We start from the raw sequence: 18,833 nt of genomic DNA on the forward strand, positions 1-18,833 counted from the left end.
ACAGCTTAATTATATATGAGTTTGTAACAGTGGCGGCGCCAGGTTCTACAGGGTGGGTATTCATTTTGGAGGAGGGTATTCATTTTGCCCAAATCATCACTGTTTTGCAAAAAAAAAATCGCTTGTTTTATATAAAATTTCAATGGTTTGTCAAAATCTTGGGTATTCAACCGAATACCCAAGAAGACCACTGGCGCTGCCCCTAGTTTGTAATGAGCAGGCTCAGATGCTAAAAGTGTTCCCATACAAGTACTGGTCCACGGTCGCTACATGCTTCGTGGGGAGCATCCAAATGGCTGTCGTGGGGGTTGCCATGAACAGAGAGAAGGCAACATGGGCGCTCAAATGGAACATGAGCTTGCTCACCATTGTGTACTCGGTAAAACTATTCGGCTATTCCTTTTGTTGTGCATCAGTTCACTTTTTGGCTCTCGGTTGAAGGTCCTCATTTACATCTTGCTGCAGGCAATACTCAACACTGCTGCCAAGTTTGTGATGATTTCGTGGGTCATCACGCAGCGTGGGCCAACCTATCCGGCCATGTTTTGCGCCGTGTCGGTGTTCTTCACTACTATTCTTGACTCATTGCTTCTCGGCCATGATCTGTCCGTTGGGAGGTATGCTTACCACTTCTCTCCATCCTATGTTAAAAAGTGCTGATTTTGGCTAACGTTCTTAAGACCGTAGGTATATACCCAAATATGCATTGCCAATTACTAACATTATTTTCTTAAAAATTGTTGCTGAGTTTTCCTTGTAATTAATAATCGATCTGTTTACATGCCTACAGTGTTCTAGGCATGTTCATGATTCTAGCTGGGCTCTATCTTTTCCTTTGGGGAAAGAGAAAAGAACCGGTACCTCCGAGTGAAGAAAATCCAACGGAACAAATGTTGTTTCAGAATGGAGACAAGAATGATAAATCAGTAGCTAATGTATGATTATTTCATTTCGCAATATTACAAAAGGGACTATTCAAAAGTTTGTGTATACGAAAAACAGAGAAAAAAGGTCAATATTGTTTGTGATGTCCTCAACCATTCATCCAATTTGATCATCACGTAAAAAGGTCAATATCCCAAAATTGTTGATTATGGTTGAGTTTCTTCATTTTAATTAGCAAATTTTAAACCAGAAAGTGAAAATAGCAAAATGACACAATTAGTTCCAAGTTTTGTAGTTTCTTTGTTTGGTTTTATATGAAGTCCTCCAGCATTGACCCTGCATTATTGTGTCTCTCCACTGCCTCATGCTTTTCCTCCTGTCTGAAAGGATCGAGATGGATCTGCGAGGAGGGCAGGATGTGAATGGGTCTCTACATTATTTATGATGCTTGCAACGTAAGGGACCAAAGTAAAACGCAAATGAACGAGCTACAGTTAAGGACAATCGAAGGCACAGGGAAACAAATATTTATTTCGATGTTCACTCCCTTGGAGCAGAGATAGTCACCGTTGGAGAGATAGGAATCCACAAAGGAAACCAACACCACATTGCATAAGAGCAACTACAACACGCGGACCCAAATGGACGCGCGCTTTGTCCGCTTTTTGTCCGTTCAGGCCAACCGCCCGCTTGACGTCCACCATCTTTTTGATTTGGATCAGCCATGTGCCCAATGCGCACGACCCATTTCATGTCCATGCATAAATTTTTAAAAGGCCCATGGCCATAGAGCGCGCGACCCATTTCATGTCCACGCATAAATTTTTAAAAGGCCCGCGGCCATAGATCTTGTCAGCGGCCATGCCATCGGCCAAAGTTCATTCAGCGCTATGCCAGCCTCCAAAAAGGATTACGGCATGGTTGAGCTAAGGCATGAGAGGAGGTACAAAAAGGGGAGCAAGAATGACCTCGGAGCCCCATGGTACTTAGTGGCACGTAAGATGACTCGGATGTGCAGACCACAGTTTCACAACATTATCTAAACAAACTAACATAAGTAAACAAGCTATTTTAACAATGATTCAGCACCCGCTCCAATAACACCACCTCCTATAACTATCATGAGTGCAAAAAATGTCGCAGGCGATATACATATACAGCCATAGCAAATAACTGCCAGTCAACACGAAGATATATACATCTGCTGCTAACTCAGAACCGGGGATCAACTAACTACGAAGGTGCATGATCTGGGTGAGGATTCAAAAAATGGATGATGCCACCATCATATGCCTGCATTCTGATTGTTGCCAGCCAGGATGAGAGAAATCTCCAAACCTCTGCTGAAAGCCTGGTTGAACAGTAGCCGTGTCTGGAAGGTGGAGATGAAGGGAAACCAGGAGCAGATGGCTATGGGCACAAAAATGATCATTCCCATGCCAGCATCATACAGACGAGCCAGCGAGCGCACTATTTTCCACAAACCAAATCTCTTCACAATTGGTTTCCATGCCACAGCAATCTGCAGAAGCAAAAAAAAGATCGATAAAGATTTGGTTAGTAAGAAACTCTAGTATCCTGAAATTTGGATTTGTTTTCTTTGAGATAAAAATCTATATGGTGTTTGAAACAGTTGTACGGTAGTAAAGATATCTCCGCCTGTCGAGCTAACAATGGAGCACCATTCTGTTACTATGCAAAGGTAAACCACATGGAAGACTTGACATATACCATCTGTGTCATCATTCTATATATAAATCCTTTCATTGCCTACGCAACATTAGCAGATCCACTACCAAGTTTTAAGTTGCGTAATAACCAACTAGCCTTTACTATCCAGTGTCATTTTGAACAATGGCACGGTTTCCGAAATGCAGGATTTCATGGTACCAAAGTTGCCACATGAAACTCACCGAAAGAATTCCCCATCCAGTAGGCACATATGCTAGGATGGAAGCAAGTACATCTAAAACAGTGAGGGGTGTCATCGCAATTGCCACAACCAAACCTGCCAAAACCACTAACAGTGCAATGCTTTTGACCAGACGCAGGAGCAACTGGAAATGAACCATGGCCTTGGGGTTTAAACTAAATACCTGCAGATTAATACAGAAAGCAACACAGGTGAACACTGCGATCAGTAAAAACCAGGTATGGCTGTTAAGCATTACATCGCAAATACACGTACCATTAGGAGGACAAAAAGCCCTCCAAGCACTGCCCATGAAACCCAATATACCTGCAGTGCCAAGACATGATATTACTATTCTAGTATTCTTTTCTTTTGATAAAGTAGGCCAACAAATGCTTGCAATTGATTCTTCCCCAACTGTTCTCAAAGGAACAACTGATACATCGGTAAGCTTAAACCCCATTCAAGGAAATAGTAGAATCAGACATGGTGTTGTGATGTTTTCAAGCAGTTAAGACGACCAAAACTAGCAAAAGAATGGCAATGCTTAACATTCAATCCAAGATCAGTTTTATGCGGTGCCGGAATTGCACCTGTGTATGCGTTATGGGTGGGTTCAGGTAACAGAATAACAGATTAGTGTTTTGAGTTAATTTTGCTGTAATGGGGTCACTACTAAATTAAGTAAATGGCAACCATTTTTAACATGGTCTTCCTTCTAAACATATAAGAAATGAAAGAAAATATTTTTGTAATCTTCTAAAGTACAAGTGGAAGATCAGACAATCAACGATATATACAAATATAGACTTTGCCATAGCAAGTGCTTAAAGAAACTGCAGTATCTTTGGTACATAAAATTACATGTTCATTTGTCAGTGAATTTCATGTCAGCAAGCAGAACAGTGCTGAAACACAAACATACCGATAATGATGTACTTTCTTTGCCTGCATGCATGTGGTAAACAACTCCATACTGGAAAATAAAAAATCTTAAACTAAGTATAGTTTCCAGTATCCTCCCGCGGAAGGTGTGAATATGTGCCTGAAAAGGAAATGTTTGGAAATGAATTACTTTCAACACCTTGGACCTCAACAAAATTTAGTGTATGAAACTTCCAAGCGTAATACCAGGGGTGGATCCACATGGGGTCAAGGGTGTACATCTGTACACCCAAATGTTTTGGCAGGAAATTTTTATATATGATTTATACTAGATACATGTATAAAAAGTGGTGTGGTTTGTGCAATAAACATCATGCCGATTCATATAAACTGGTCTCAAACCTTCGGTCCAACTATCACAAACATCTTCATTCCCTTAAGACCAATTACCATCGATGCGTTTTCACCATCTCGTATGTTGCATTAACACCCTATTACTATTACCAACCCTACATGAACTACGGTTTTAACGACGGGTTTCTGGCCATGACATATTTTATGATTGTGTAGAAAACAATCTTCATTTTTTTACTATTTTCTGTAGGGTACTGTCATTATTATTGGGGAAAAAGTTCTTAGTAGCTACATGAACCTTTTAGTTATTACATTGGACAAAATATTTGAACACCCAATTCTCGAATCCTGGATCCGCCACTGCATAATACGTATTGGTATCACATGAAGAACATAAACCCAACTGCAGACTTAAGGAGACAAATTATGCAATGGCACAAAGGAATTAACACCTTTCAGTATTTTCTTTAATTGTGTCCTTTTCAAAGAAAATAATTGCGGAAAGAGCACAAGTAATGACATAATCAGTGTAGAGGTGGTGCAAAAACAGAGCAGGAAAAGTACGCAACATTTGGCATAGTAGTAAGCAAGACGAAAGATAAAGTGAACTTATTGAAACTATTGATACATCTATATAAGAATTCAAAAGCATAAATCACAATGCTGCTTCAAAGAAATATGCCAATATGTTCTCATGACATCATCAGGCTGCAGCAGGATATTTGTAGAAGTTCAGTTTTGTGACAATGTTGAACTTCAAAAGCAATTCAGGTGTTGACACAAATAACACAGCAAATAGATGTCGTAACAGATCATTCAAGACTGGAGAGGCTAGTCAAAGCAACATTGAATTACCAGTTCTTCATCCCACCAAGCTTCCCAGCTTTCTTCTCCTTTAACCCCAATACCACCTCGGTAAAAAAGCCAGTTTGTCCAGTCTCTGAAATCCTCGACGACCCTGAGAGAGCAAGAGAGAAGGGGTGGCACAGGGTTTTATCTTTGTCCTGACAGTTTATAGTGATTGGCTGGAATAAACATACATAGAATGCTAAGTGGCTTACTTTTGCCATTCAAATCCAGAAGGGTTGAATACATATGGAGCAAAAAGCCAAGAAAGAGCCATAAACCAGCTACTTATGGAAAGTAAGATATAGCCAATTGCTCCACTGTTGTTAAAACCATAAGCTAAAAAGATAACCAACAGAAGTGCAACCTCCAGCCTACAAAATGGAACGAGAATTGTTGGCTTGGATATTACTGAAATTGCACATACAATCATGAAAGTAACATCACATGACAACATACCCTTTCACAAAATGGCTTCGGGAATAAAGACGGTAATTCTCAGCAAACTTAATATGCCGTACCACAAAACCCCTACCAGTTGCTCTATACTGGTAATAAATAAGAAAAACAAGATCAGTATAGTGCAAAATTCTCAAAAACAGAAAAATGTAGTGTGTGAGATTAAGAAGACGAGCATGACTTCCAGAAAGCCCTACCTTTGCACCTCCATGCAGTATTGTGCGACCAAAATAGTGAGTCCTTGTTCCAAGAGAGAACGTGAAAAATATGGAGCATAGTTGGAACTGCATAGTAATGAAGCTAACAAAAGCCTGCATCCACACATTCACATGTAAGGATTCATAACCGGCTGTTCTCTAGGGAAATATTTACAAGGTAGTGGCTATTCATGAACCAAGCTAATAAATAGGGCCAAGGTTCCACATAACACACCAGAAAGATAAGCTCATCTAAAAAACGAATAAATTAGAACTATACTGAAATCAGAAGGAACATAACTTAATTTAAACTCAATATTCTTTTCAGAGTAGAGACAGTAATAAACCAACCATAAATAGAGATATGATAATAAACCCAGAAGTCTGCCAAGGAAGAGAAGTACCGTCAGGACACCTTCTTCCAGGATGAAACCTAGAATCATAGGAATTGCAGTAAACACACCAATCTGGAAAAGAAACTGGGTGTTCAGAGCCACGCTCAATGCTTTATTTCCCTGTATATCCGCCCTATTTTGAATTGATTCTCCAACACCAGATAAAGCCTACAATACAACAAAAAATGCGTCAGAAAAAATCCAAAACGTGACAAAGAAAAGACTGAAAAATCTACAGATGCAACGGTATTTTTGACACATAAACTGTTACATACCATTATAATAACAAATGAAGAAGTTTCTTTTGAAAACAGGTAGTATTTAAATGCCATGCAAAGCTTGAGAAAGTTTGCATTCACTATAACTTTGTGTGAACTTTATGTCCCAAAAGTAACATGTACTGGCAGCCGCATGAGCCAACAAAAAGTGCTTATGCTGTCACCCAACTATGTTGCATGAAAAGCAGTGGAGAGAAAGAATAGCCGAGACATAATTCAAGCAATATGTGTGGCCTATATGACTGGAACAGCAGTAACTAGAGGCACAGATAAGCATGACAAAAGGCGCAGGAAACAAGTAGGTTTGACATTTACATGCAAGTAGATTGACATGATAAAAAACGACCTGTCTGAGATTCTCACAGAGATCTTACTGCAAAGAAGGAGAACAATGGATATTGAATCTTACCAGATAAGTTTTACCATAGAGAAATATGTACACTGTCAGTACAGTTAGCTGCAAAAATAAATAAACAATTAAATATCGGCAACTCTTTAAGGACAAAAGAAGAAAAGGGATACAACAGCGGAATTCTCAAGGTCAACAGGCAGCATCTTCAATTTGTAAAATTAGTTTTATCAATGTGACTTGCAATAATACAAATCCCACAGATACAGGTATAGCTCTTATAATGCACAAAACATGAGCTTGCACAAGAAAATGTATTAGTTGGGAATTTAAACTAAGAATAATATTTGAACATAAAAGATTCGTTCGAATGATAATACATAGTAGATTCACAGAAAGTAACAAAAATATTATGGGATCATAGTGAGCATTTGGAAACAGAGAACAGAAAACGGTTAACAGAACAATAATAATTGCCATAGCAATGCCTGAAGATCCATACAACCTTTTCCACCCCTTTTCAATGAAAAGAAACGCAAAGTCTTTGCGTTCTCTCAGAAAAAAAAAGATCCATGCAATATACTATGGTCATAAATAGATGACCTTTTGGGCCTTCAGTCACCAACATGCAACTTTGAACATCAGTTTTCATACGAATATTCTAGTGAGACTTGATAGAACTGCAATATTATGACAACACTTATCTTCAAAAATCTAAATAGTATGAGTTTCACATGACCAAACTACTTTTTCATATTTATGAGTCGAGGTTAGAAATGTTTGACTGCACGCATTCTAGGACATTGTATATTTACGAACAGGATAGTAGAAAACACAGCTGCCAGAAAAAACATAACATGTTGTATCAGATATAGAATTACCATAGTACAGAAGTAAAACCCAACAGTAGTCACATAGAAGGATAACATCCTGAAAAAATCAAAAAGCTGCCCAAGTCTGTATATATCTCTGCTAAGAACTTGTTCGCCGTTTCCTCCCGCAACTTTTCCTTCAAATAGTGCGATCTGATTAAGCCCAACATCTCTTCCTTTACCAACCTACAGAATATGTCAAACATCCATACAATGTTCACAAGGCAGTAGTAGAGCCCAAGTTATATGCTACAGTCGGATAAGAGTGGAGATCAATGTGTGGGAAGAGAGAACCACACTGAGGGCATCAGTATTTTTTTAAGCATTTCATTCATTTAACTATAAAATTGCTGGTAAATATAATTAAGTGGTAGAGGCAAACTATATTACTCTCTGAGTAACATAAAGTAAGCAAGGTTTAAAGCTGGCAGCTCAAAAGTGGAATCACTCAAGGCCAAACATATTTAGAATATTAAGATGAAGAAAAAATGGCATCCATCAGAAATTCAAAATACTGGAACACTTGTGTTGCTTCCTTCCCCTTAACACACCGGAAAGTTAGCTAGTAATGACCAAATGGAAGTAATCTACCTCACACGACTGAATGACTTCGATCAAGAGTTCATATATGCTCTAATTTAGCAGAAACTGCAATGTAGTCACATAGTCTCCATCTAAAGTTGTGTACAAGACATGCAGTAGATTCAGTTCTGTTATTAAGTCTATCAAAAAAAATTGCCGGGTGTTATTAAGTCTATCCTTGCTGAGTTCTGTAGTACGGTTTTGTCCAATAAAGGAGTATAGATGCGAGGAGTGAACTAATAAAAGATTACTTGTTTAGAAAGATTCATAGTCAACAAACAAAGAAAGCTTAAGGTTTCCGTTGACTGAAACACCTGATCAACAGGTACAGTAAAACAATTACAAATTGAAGAAAAACAAGACCTGGATATACTCATGGTGAGTTATGTTCCCTTGACGTAGAGTAGAGTTAAACCCTGCAATTCAAAGATGGTGCACCAGTAAGAAGATACTCCCTCCGGTCCTTTTTACTCCGCACATTAGCTTTGACTGAAGTCAAAGTTTGCTAAGTTTGACCAAATTTATATTAGAAAATATTAACATCTATAACATCTAATAAATATAATATGAAAATATATTCTGAGATGGATCTATTAATAAATGTGTTGTTATGTGAATGTTAATAATTTTTTGTATAAACTTGATCAAAGTTGGATGAGGTTGACTTCAGACAAACCTAATGTGCAGAGTAAAAAGGACCGGAGGGAGTACAACTCCACGAGTGTAATATATTATCAGCTAACTAGCGTAATGATAAATGCTATAGCAGAAACTTTCACGCATATATGGAATTAGTAAGAGGGATACCATAAACAATTGACATACTGATTGTATGTGGAAGAGATACCGTCCAACTAAAACATGAGAAAAAACACAAGACTAAAATATGGTGTTCACAGATGTGTGCGAGGCTTCTACTTGTTTCTTGAGAGTACGGTTGCATATAATGTTGGTACATATGGGAGGCCCATGGTGGCCCAGGCCCAGTACTGTTTATGTAACCCTAATGTTGTGGTATATATATATGTGTGTGTGGTGGTCCTGTGTGAACCAACCTGCAGATCGACCAAAACCAAGACTGAATCCATTCCCTCTCGTGTTACAACATGGTATCAGAGCTAGGTTGTAGCCGCTCGCCTCGCCGTCTCCTGAGGTGGCTGTGGGCAAAGCCCACGGCTGCTAGGGAAGGAGGCGGCGGGGACGTGAAGGAAGGAGGCGGATCCGGGCGGAGCTGCGCGGTCGGCGGATCTGGGCGCGGTGTCCAGGAGCTGCTCTCGGCGTGGATTCGCGGCGGGGGCTGGCTGGGAGCTGTGCGCGGGTGGCGGCGGCGAGCTGCACGCGCGAGCAAGGCGCGGGCATGATGAGCGCGTGTGCGGACTGGATCTGGCGAGCTCGGCGCGGTGGGCGCGTGCAGAAGGCCGGGAGATGCGGATCTGGGGCTTGGAGTTCGAGCTCGTGCTCGTGCTCTAGGCGGCGCTGCGAGGAGGCGCTGGGATGCACAGCACGCGCTGGCCATGGCTGTGGGTCGCTGGGCAGGCGGCGTGGCGCTGGCGAGCGGCTGCGCGCGCGGCAAGTGAGGCATGGAGAGGCTGCGTGCGGGCAGAAGAGGGAAAGAAAAGGAAGAAGAGGAGCTGAGGTGCGCCTGCGCGCGCGCCAAGTGCTGCTGTTGTCCTGGTGCTGCCTGCTGCTGGAAGTAAAAAAAAAGAGAGGAGTTGAGCTGCTGGTGCAGAAGAGGAGGTGAGGTTGTGCGCGGCGAGAAGGAAACAGAGGAGGAGCGGCCAAGGAGGAAGAGGAGAAGGAGGCTGACTCTGTTGTTGCTGCTGTTGTGGCTGCATCTGTAGCTGCTGTGGTTGCGTCCAAGTGTAGCGGCGCGTGAGGAAGAGGAGGTGCTGTTGGGCGCTGTGGTCCTGGCGGCTGCTGTGTTCTGCTGCTGCTGCTGACAAAAGAGTAAGAAGGAAGGTTGTGTGCTGCTGCTGCAGGAGACGGAGAGGAGGCATAGGAGAAAGAGAAGGGCAGCTGCTTGTGGCTCCTGTGTGCTAGTTGCTGCTGCTGTTTGGAAGAGGAGTTGGTCGCAGCTGCTGGTGCTGCTGAGGGGGAGAAGGATGAGATGGGGGAGAAGGATGAGATGTTGCGCTGGCTGTGGTGTTGTTGCTCCTCCGTGCTTGGTGCAAGGAGCAGAGGGGGAGAGATGCCTTGGTTCGCTGCAAGGACCAAGGAGAGAGATGCTGCTACTGATGGCAGCCAGATGGATTTTCTTTTAGGGGGAGAGAGGGAGATGTGGTGATGATGGAGATGATGAGGCTGCGGCTTGAGTGTGGTTGGTGATGAGGAAGTGTCCGGGGGAGAGGCCGTCGTGCCTGAGGTGAGAATGGTTGAGGCCTGACCATGGGAGAGGCCGTCGTGCCTGAGGAGAAGATGGCTGGGGCAGGAGTTGCCCGGAGAGGCCGTCGTGCCTGTGGAGAAGATGGAAGAGGTCAGTGGCCGAAGAGGCCGTCGTGCCTGTGGAGAAGACGGGCTGAGGACATTGAGGCGAGTGTGGATGGTTCTACGGAACCTGTGTAGTGTGGCAGCCGGGTTGTTGAGGAGGTGCATGGTGCTCAGTTGGCCATCACAAGTTGGAGGTGGTGAGAAGATGATGGAGAGGGCAATGGCTCTCATGTATCGTAGTTGGTTAAGTTTTCTGTTCATTAGAGTGGTCGTAGTTTGAGTTTATGTAGTTGTTGCAAGATGGTCATGGGTGTTTACCCATGATCATCTTGAGGGGGAGTGTTGGTACATATGGGAGGCCCATGGTGGCCCAGGCCCAGTACTGTTTATGTAACCCTAATGTTGTGGTATATATATATGTGTGTGTGGTGGTCCTGTGTGAACCAACCTGCAGATCGACCAAAACCAAGACTGAATCCATTCCCTCTCGTGTTACAACATATAATATCTAGATTACAAAATGGCATTGCAACATATCATTATTAACTTGTTAATTTCATCAAAATTCCTTTCCATGAATAACAGCAAAAATACTGTTAGTGTTTTGTTAAACAAACATGAAAATTGTGAGATATTTCGTATGATTTCCACTTTTACAGATCAGCAAACAGTATATAATATCAAAATGAGTAAAACATAAAAAAATGTGTATAGTTGACTCCGAAGTGAAGAATTTCTTTCCCTTATGAAGAGCAACACAGAATGGTAACCAGTTGGGATCTAAAGACAAATCACAACAAGATTTAAAATATTATTAGCTAGCACGAGTAACAGAAAGGAAGGGCAAGATAATGCAAAGACTCACTTCAAACATAACCTAATATATACTGCTCAGCTTCTGAGATGAGAAACAGATATAGTTTCCAATGAACTATGTAAAAATGGTGAGCTGTGTACCATCATGTAGCTGTGTACCATCATGTAGCTGTGTACCATCATGTTCTTAACTCCGAAAATAATAGGCAACCACAGAACAAATTAATACTAGAAAAGTAAAGAATGATACACAAACACCAAGAGACAAAGCAAAAAAAGGGTATTTGATCTTACCTGCAAATATATCCTCGCTGATATTGATGATACGGGACGCCTTACTTATGCCACCCCTCGTAATATGAAATATTCTATCAAACACGTCTGGGTGACCATAATGCATTCTCACTCTGCAAAAAGAAAAAGATGTTAACAAGATGTAATTCTAAAATACTTCAGTCGATTAGAAAATTATTATGTAAATGCACTTACTTCAGTGGATTAGAAAGAACACGCTGTCCTAATGTCACAAAACTAGTTTCTTGATTTGACATAAACGAAGCGAGGGAGGAAACACTACACAAGAGAAAATGTTATTTTGACTGGGTTTACCAATGGAGCAAACCAGAAAGAAAATAAACAACCAAAGTATACTGAAATATCACCTTCCGGTGAAGACATGTTCTCTAACACCAAGAATTGAAGGCCTGAACTTGCCATGATTTTGAGAGAATTCCTCAAGCAGATTTCTCATTTTGAGTGCCTCCTCGAAATAGTTGTCCTTCAATTGAAAAAACAACTCAGCAATGATAAACAAAACAGTTGATACAGTCTTGCAATGGATCATTAGTCAAATCCTCGAACAGAGACAATATACATAGCAGAGTGAATAGAAACTATGCACAGAATACAGAACTACCAAATGTATAAGAAATGAACATATAAGAAAAAATGTACATAGCAAAGTGAAGAAGGTGCAGCAAATAAATACATTTTTTAACAGAAAGTACTAGATAGCTGCCTCTATTACTGTAAAACCTTCTCTGAGTTGATAGAAAACTTACTATTCCCTTGCAAAACAAGAAACTGAATGTCCTAGAATATTTAAATGTGCAGAATTTGGATTAAAATGACACTAATTAAGACAGGATCAAAAAGGCAATGTGTATTGATTGGCGGGCTTGAACAGTAACCTCTCCTATCTTCCTGATTTGCAAGGAGGAAGAGAAGATATTCGGCATGCTCTGTCTGGGAGACGCCGGGTGAGGAATATTTGGAGGTGGGGTCCCAAAGACAGGATCAAAAAGGCAATGATTATTGATAGGGTGGGGTCTGCTATTTTGGATTAACTTATTAGTGGTGTTGATGTTAACGGTATGTATATGGAGCATGTTTCTATGGCCGTCCTTATCGCTGTGGGATGCTGGTATAAGTTGTGAGAGAGAAGCAGCAGGTTAATAATGAAGCGGTATAATTGCCTGAATGATCGGCGCTCTCGATTCAGACATTGCCTCTGAATTACTGTCAGGCCGGAAGCACTGTCAGCAATTCCGACGAAACAACTCTTTTAATTGTTCAAGCTAAATGTCGATGCCTCGCTGTCATATGATGATAGTACAGGTTCTTGTGGTCCGATGATACAAGATGATGCTGGCGATTTTGTTGTGGCGAAGAATTTCTTCACAGGGCCCATAGCGGATGCGCATACCGCAGAGGCAATGGCACTGAAACGCATAATGTCACCAGCTCACGTAATGGGCATTGAACATCTGCTGGTGCAGTCAGATTGTTCGGACCTCACTGATCGCACAAGAAGTGAGCTTGAATCCCCCCTCTGTGGCAGTGTCGATCATTGATGATTGCTTCGACATTAGTCGGGAGTTTGGCAAGCTTAGCCAGGATTCATCCCTTTTTCTGCTTTGGCTCCGAAATGGATGATGTATCTGTATTTGATTCGAAATAAAGCTAGCCAGTAGCCATGAAGTATTTCCCTAAAAAAAATGACAGTGAATAACTCAAGAAGCGTGAAGATAGCTGGATACCTGATTCATATCAATGGTTTGTACGGCATTTCCACGAGTGAATATTACAGCATGGTTTTGATTTTCGGGTTTACCCTCCCCAAGCTTTGGATTGCCGGGCAATTTAACAGAATAAATTTCCTGCAACGGGAAGTTTAGTTTGGTCAGAGTGAACACATTGCTCATATAACAAAACACAATATTGAAGTTTACAGTTGAAGATTTAGTGCTGCTTGTATAAACAGGTGTATGGTCATCAAGTAAGGATATGAGAACTGCGATAATAGTATCAGTATGAACAATCAATGTACTTACTGTCATGGTCTAACCCACAGTTTTATGCACAAAGATTTTACTTAATGTACCAAAACAATTTAAAAGAACTAACATCGTAGACATTAAAGGCGTGAGCAGGGAAAACAACGGCTGAAACCCAAGCCAACTGCTATTGAACAGCCCCTTAAGAAAATCGATAAGAGCAATCAACCTTTAGCCAGGAGGAAAGACATCCAAAACTAAACTACCTTGTCCTTTCCATGGATGTCAGCTTTAACAAGCTTTGAGTAATACTCAGTGCTAGGCTTTCCATTCTTAACGCTCTCAACAACATCAATGTAAGCAATTCTGAGAGCTTCATTTCTGAAAAACAAAGAAAAATCAGAGATGGTGTACTGGTGTAGCACAATATAATACGCACAAAAAGAAAGAGCTAATCAGCTCCTTCACTGATTCTAAAAAGAGAAGCATCGCTTATTTAGCATGAAATATAATGAGCACCTTTGCATCAGAAGGGCTATATCTGCAGCTTCTGGTTTCCCTTCTCCTTTCTGCACTCCATATATTTGGCAGGTAACCACATACGTAAATTTCAAATCAGCCTGTGCGCGAGCTTCAGGGGAGTACTCAAAATGTGTGTCAGCCAGACCAGCCATATCAAATGCAGATTCGAGGTCTGGACAAGAAAAACATCAGAAAGGATGTTACATGCATTCAGTTAAGTAAAGAATTTATGTCTGAAAAGGAAGCTAGTAGACATACCTTCAGAATGCATTCTCTCCAAATAACTTTGCAACATAAGGGCCTTCCTGTAGTACATCATTCCACGAACTACAGAGAAACATAGTTACAGAATATAGATCCATGCATAGGAAAAGTATTTACAAAAGGAATGCACACGGGGAAGAATCAACATGTAAATCCAAAAGATAGCAAACCTGTTCGCGCTAATGTTTGCCCGCGGTAAGATGCCCATAGCCGAAGTTCTAATATGTCATTCGCACTGCTAAAAAGTTCGGTGTCTGCTGCATTTTCATCCCTGTTGATGCGAGTAAGGAAGTTCTTCCATTCATCTGTATACAGAAGTTAACCGCATAAGGTTTGGACAAGGAATTCCCATGGTAACAAAGAAAAATGCTTCTCAACAATTAAGACGGGAATGAAATAAGCTCAGTTGTATAGCATTGGTATTGATGACAGTATACGCTAGGTCGAGTTGTCCATGTTTAGATATTAACACTCCTCAAACAGGAGGCTATGGTCCATAGGTGTTTATCAATATTCAAGCTGTAAACCGATTGGTAAAAATAAGTGGGGCATCCGATCTACTCGAATATAGAAACAGATCTTTTAGAAGGAACATGGTTTGAGCGAGGAGACCACCTTTTACATAAGTGTCACCAAATTTCACCAGGGAAAGAAAGAACAAACCTGGATAAATCTTCTGAAGATAAAACAGTGTAGATATACCATCTTCATTTTTCTTTTGGAGTTCAGCGATGCTATAAAGCACAGTCTCAGAGTAATATGGAGTAAATACGCTACAAAAGAACATGGCAATGTCAGAGCAGCACATGCAACTGAATGGGGGGAAAAGGAGAACTGAAGTTCGTACCCTCACTTGGTCTGGAAACTATATTACTCGAGCATATAATGCTCAACTCGTAGTTTCAGCAAACTAAAGTTGAGAATTATATACTCGAATGGTATAGTTTCAAATACGAAAATACAAATGATTTAGTTCTAGTACTGTCAAATACATTGCCTACTACACATCAAGGAATATGTTTATGTTACAGAGTTGCAGACTGGGTATTATACCAATACATGGACAAATATGTAACAAGAGCCTTTCTACGGCCGAGTATTGCAGTAACTGTAGGATATTCGGATGTGTACCAAAACCGCTAAATTGTACATAAGATGCTGTTTAGCAGGACCCTGCTAAAAACGCTATAGCCCACCATTTAAAACTATTGTCATCACTCATCAATAGATTCTGAAAGAAACCTAGGCAGAAACTTTTGGATGGATAGTTGTGAACACATTAGCTCTATCAACCACTAGGATTTATTTAATGTTTACAAGGAAATTAGACATGTACAACTTAACAAATATAATAAAGTAATACCAAGGATATGGAATTTTTGGGTAAAAAGCATATATAATGTACTTTGTTATGCTACAGTAAAGATTTAATGAGTTATACTTTATGTATTACTTATTCAAACTACCAAGAATATGGAATCATACACTTGTTATACAAAGTATTGTAAATTCTATATACTATTTGTACTACAAAGGCATGATATGAACAAGAATATGGAATCATACACTGGTGTTTTTTCAACAAAAGTACATATTTCCGATATGTCATCCAGTATGACATCTGATATGCCAAAGTCAAACCAGTATGAACTTAATATCCACTAACTGAGATAATACTTTGCTTATCCACTAACATATACTGCTCCTGCCCCTCAGGTGCTTTCATGCCAAAATAAGGTGCAAATGGTCATGAAAGATTTGAAAACAAACAATCAAGCATCCGAAAAAAAAAATGATCTGTAATATGGCAAACATTAGGAAAAACAGAAAAGGAAACAAAATCTCACTTCAGTTTTTTCTTTATTTCCTTGCAGTCAGAATTTGTTTCTCTTTTAGTTTCTCCATTTGTATATAAAGAATACCTTTCAAATTTAGTGGCATGGTAGATACATTTTTTGTCAAACTTTTGAAATAAGTGCACCATATTTGCAGAGGGGGCTGTAGAGGACAGCTGTGTGGCAGTAACTTTAGGGGAGAAAAGGACAGGGCGCCACAGATAAGAATGACTTGGACAAGAAAACAGGAGATTACAGATGAGAATGACTTTATTGGTTGCTTTTGCTTAATTCCAAATAGTATGTGCCAGCACATTATATAGACATCAAGCATATATCACTTATAATAGTATCTTATCTTAATTCTTTTTTGCGCAAAAAAAAGGCATCTTCTTATTTAGTACAAAGGCAAGTTCGGTATACAAGAGCTTGAGGACGTGGGGCAAACAATAAACAAACTCACAACACGCACATAAAACCTAATCCCATAACAGGATACTTATATTTATCACTTGGAGCTCTACCCAAAGATAGGGTCGGCTTAGCTGTTGCTTTACACATGAATAGGAGCAGTAGAAAACTGATAACCACTGCATGTGCTCTCAGTTTTCCAAAACAAAGGACAGTTTTGGTCAGCGTCTGATTAACATCAGCTAATTCTAGATTCTTCTTAAATTACTTACGGGAGAATGGGCCATGGCAGCACTTTCTCCCCACTGTAAGATTTGTAGCAACATGTGCAACACATAGTATCTCAGTGTATCATTATTCTTGGCTTGTTTTCAACTAAACATCCTACCGGACAATATTATTAAGAAATACTGAAAATCAAAGGGCAGTTGGTTTTAACCAGTTTCTAGTGACAATCAGCTCGTTCCTGCTATGTTATGGGGCAACCTTAACTTGCAGAATTAATTATATTGAAGTTTAAAAGTTGGAAAAAGCAGTTTGCAGCTGTTACTGTTATTAGAACCTGCAGAGAGTGGAATCAAGTGCGGTGGCAGTACTGCTTACGAGAGAATATTAAATGCTCCACAGTCAATGGAACAAGCAGAAAAGAACTAAAGAAGCCACACCTAAAGGAAAGCATTTCTGAAACAGGCCTTGCAAGAGGCATTTGCATGAACAGGGAGTTTGTGAAGAACTGCAGTCTCCGGCTGGCTTCCAGGTTTTTAGGAACGTTTGCAGCTGATTCCTTGATGGTCAGAAGTGAATGCAATCGTTTGATCATGTCCTTCTGCATTCCATTATATCAAGATATATTTAAATAATAGCTATAAAGAGATCAAAGCTAACAGGAAAATATCAACTCAACAAGATCATACGACAATACCAATCCAGGTTCATTTGGCCACTTGAGATTGTTGAAGAGGCGGCCTTCGGCTCTTGCTCTATTTATCTGACTCCAATCGTCAATGTTACCACTAACATTCATAAGCAAAGGGGATTAGAAATGAAATGGCACAGCAGCATACAGATCTGACTATAAGGTTAGAACATTATAGACAAGATAGCAGACCTCAAATCAACAAAAAGCACTTCGTGATGAACAACTTCATATAGATCTTGAATCGCATTAACTGCCCCCTTCTTCATATCAGCGGATTCCGTTTCTTTCTGCAAAACATCATTCCAATTTTCAACAGTTGTATAAACTAGTAAACTGTTCTAAACACCAGACAACAAAGAGTATTTTAGGAGCGGGGGTTAAAATGTTCGATCCAGTTTGGGAAAAGATTTGTATCGTAATTGACTACTTTCTCCAAAGTCCTGAACACCCTTGAACAAAACCAGATAATACACTTTAACTTCTAAAACTTGAGTGAATAAGTAGGTAGTGTTATGACATGCGGAACCAAACTACCGCAGATGCAGCAGCAAAAACATTTTTTGGGAAGCTCCTCGTGTTCTCTCCTTTGCTGCTGCAAGTCCATCTCCAGTCTCCATCCAAAGCCATAATCATGTTGTCTAAGATAGTGGTGGCACTCAGCAGCGATGACAGACAAAGATAAACTCATCTGCGAATGGGACAGCCTGGTGCGAGGTAAAGAACATGGATGAAGCTGGTTTGCTAATCAAGGCTGACAAGGAGGCGAGTTGGGGAAGCCTCCAGCGGAGGTGAACTAAGTGAAGTGCAGTTGGGCAGGCTGATTGATACGATGCCAAGTATTGGTGGTGGTCAGAAACTACAGTGATTATACTTCAGTTACTACTGGTGTGTAATGTTTCTTGCTGAGAAGAGTTAGATCATTAGCAAATTTATATAAATAATTAATGCATGGCAACGATTAAGAACTAGGGCTTTTTGGGTTAGAAAAGGCCAACATTGCTCCATGATTTATAACATATGATTTCACCTATTTCTTGGAACCAAACAGCCTTTCTCACAAACCAAATACTCAAAATTACTGCATTATGTGTTCTTTTTCATGAATCAGTTACCAAGTAACTTGATCCTTATGTTTGTATCGCAAAAGATGTGTAAGAAAAGTTGTCTTCCAAATGCTAATAAGATAACACTACCAACAAACTCACATCGTTGGTCTAGTCCTAGATAGTAACAGCACTGTAATGGACTTGTGTAAACGAAAATAGACAGCACACTCCAGTTTATCTTACAGGTGGTAGTTACAGGTGGTAGATAACTAGCCTCTTTATGCAACAAAGCCTTTAGTCCCA

General features: G+C 40.3%; 1 protein-coding gene across 4 annotated transcripts in view; it reads right to left on the reverse strand.

Annotated features, from left to right (window-relative positions):
* Nucleotides 1–1,920: 1,920 nt before the first annotated feature.
* The window catches only part of LOC780611 (callose synthase 9), a 37,847-nt gene continuing 20,934 nt past the window's right edge, over nt 1,921–18,833 (reverse strand). Inside the window, exons 28-53 of one of the 4 annotated variants that reach the window (XM_044528166.1) lie at nt 17,674–17,771; nt 17,488–17,578; nt 17,231–17,391; nt 14,983–15,092; nt 14,490–14,624; nt 14,314–14,382; nt 14,053–14,227; nt 13,800–13,914; nt 13,297–13,416; nt 13,051–13,197; nt 11,920–12,035; nt 11,747–11,830; nt 11,552–11,664; nt 11,399–11,443; nt 8,378–8,430; nt 7,442–7,618; nt 6,621–6,668; nt 5,943–6,101; nt 5,539–5,652; nt 5,342–5,430; nt 5,098–5,256; nt 4,892–4,994; nt 3,723–3,842; nt 3,074–3,124; nt 2,799–2,981; nt 1,921–2,407 (exon numbers count right to left, since the gene is read on the reverse strand). In XM_044528166.1, coding sequence (XP_044384101.1) covers nt 2,171–2,407; nt 2,799–2,981; nt 3,074–3,124; nt 3,723–3,842; nt 4,892–4,994; nt 5,098–5,256; nt 5,342–5,430; nt 5,539–5,652; nt 5,943–6,101; nt 6,621–6,668; nt 7,442–7,618; nt 8,378–8,430; nt 11,399–11,443; nt 11,552–11,664; nt 11,747–11,830; nt 11,920–12,035; nt 13,051–13,197; nt 13,297–13,416; nt 13,800–13,914; nt 14,053–14,227; nt 14,314–14,382; nt 14,490–14,624; nt 14,983–15,092; nt 17,231–17,391; nt 17,488–17,578; nt 17,674–17,771 — 3,072 coding nt within the window. In that variant the 3' untranslated portion in view covers nt 1,921–2,170. The remainder of the gene's footprint in view (nt 2,408–2,798; nt 2,982–3,073; nt 3,125–3,722; nt 3,843–4,891; nt 4,995–5,097; nt 5,257–5,341; nt 5,431–5,538; nt 5,653–5,942; nt 6,102–6,620; nt 6,669–7,441; nt 7,619–8,377; nt 8,431–11,398; nt 11,444–11,551; nt 11,665–11,746; nt 11,831–11,919; nt 12,036–13,050; nt 13,198–13,296; nt 13,417–13,799; nt 13,915–14,052; nt 14,228–14,313; nt 14,383–14,489; nt 14,625–14,982; nt 15,093–17,230; nt 17,392–17,487; nt 17,579–17,673; nt 17,772–18,833) is intronic. The other 3 variants (XM_044528167.1, XM_044528168.1, XM_044528169.1) reach the window with 3 other exon arrangements.

Source organism: Triticum aestivum, chromosome 5A, assembly GCF_018294505.1.
Source record: "Triticum aestivum cultivar Chinese Spring chromosome 5A, IWGSC CS RefSeq v2.1, whole genome shotgun sequence".
Classification (NCBI taxonomy): Eukaryota; Viridiplantae; Streptophyta; class Magnoliopsida; order Poales; family Poaceae; genus Triticum; species Triticum aestivum.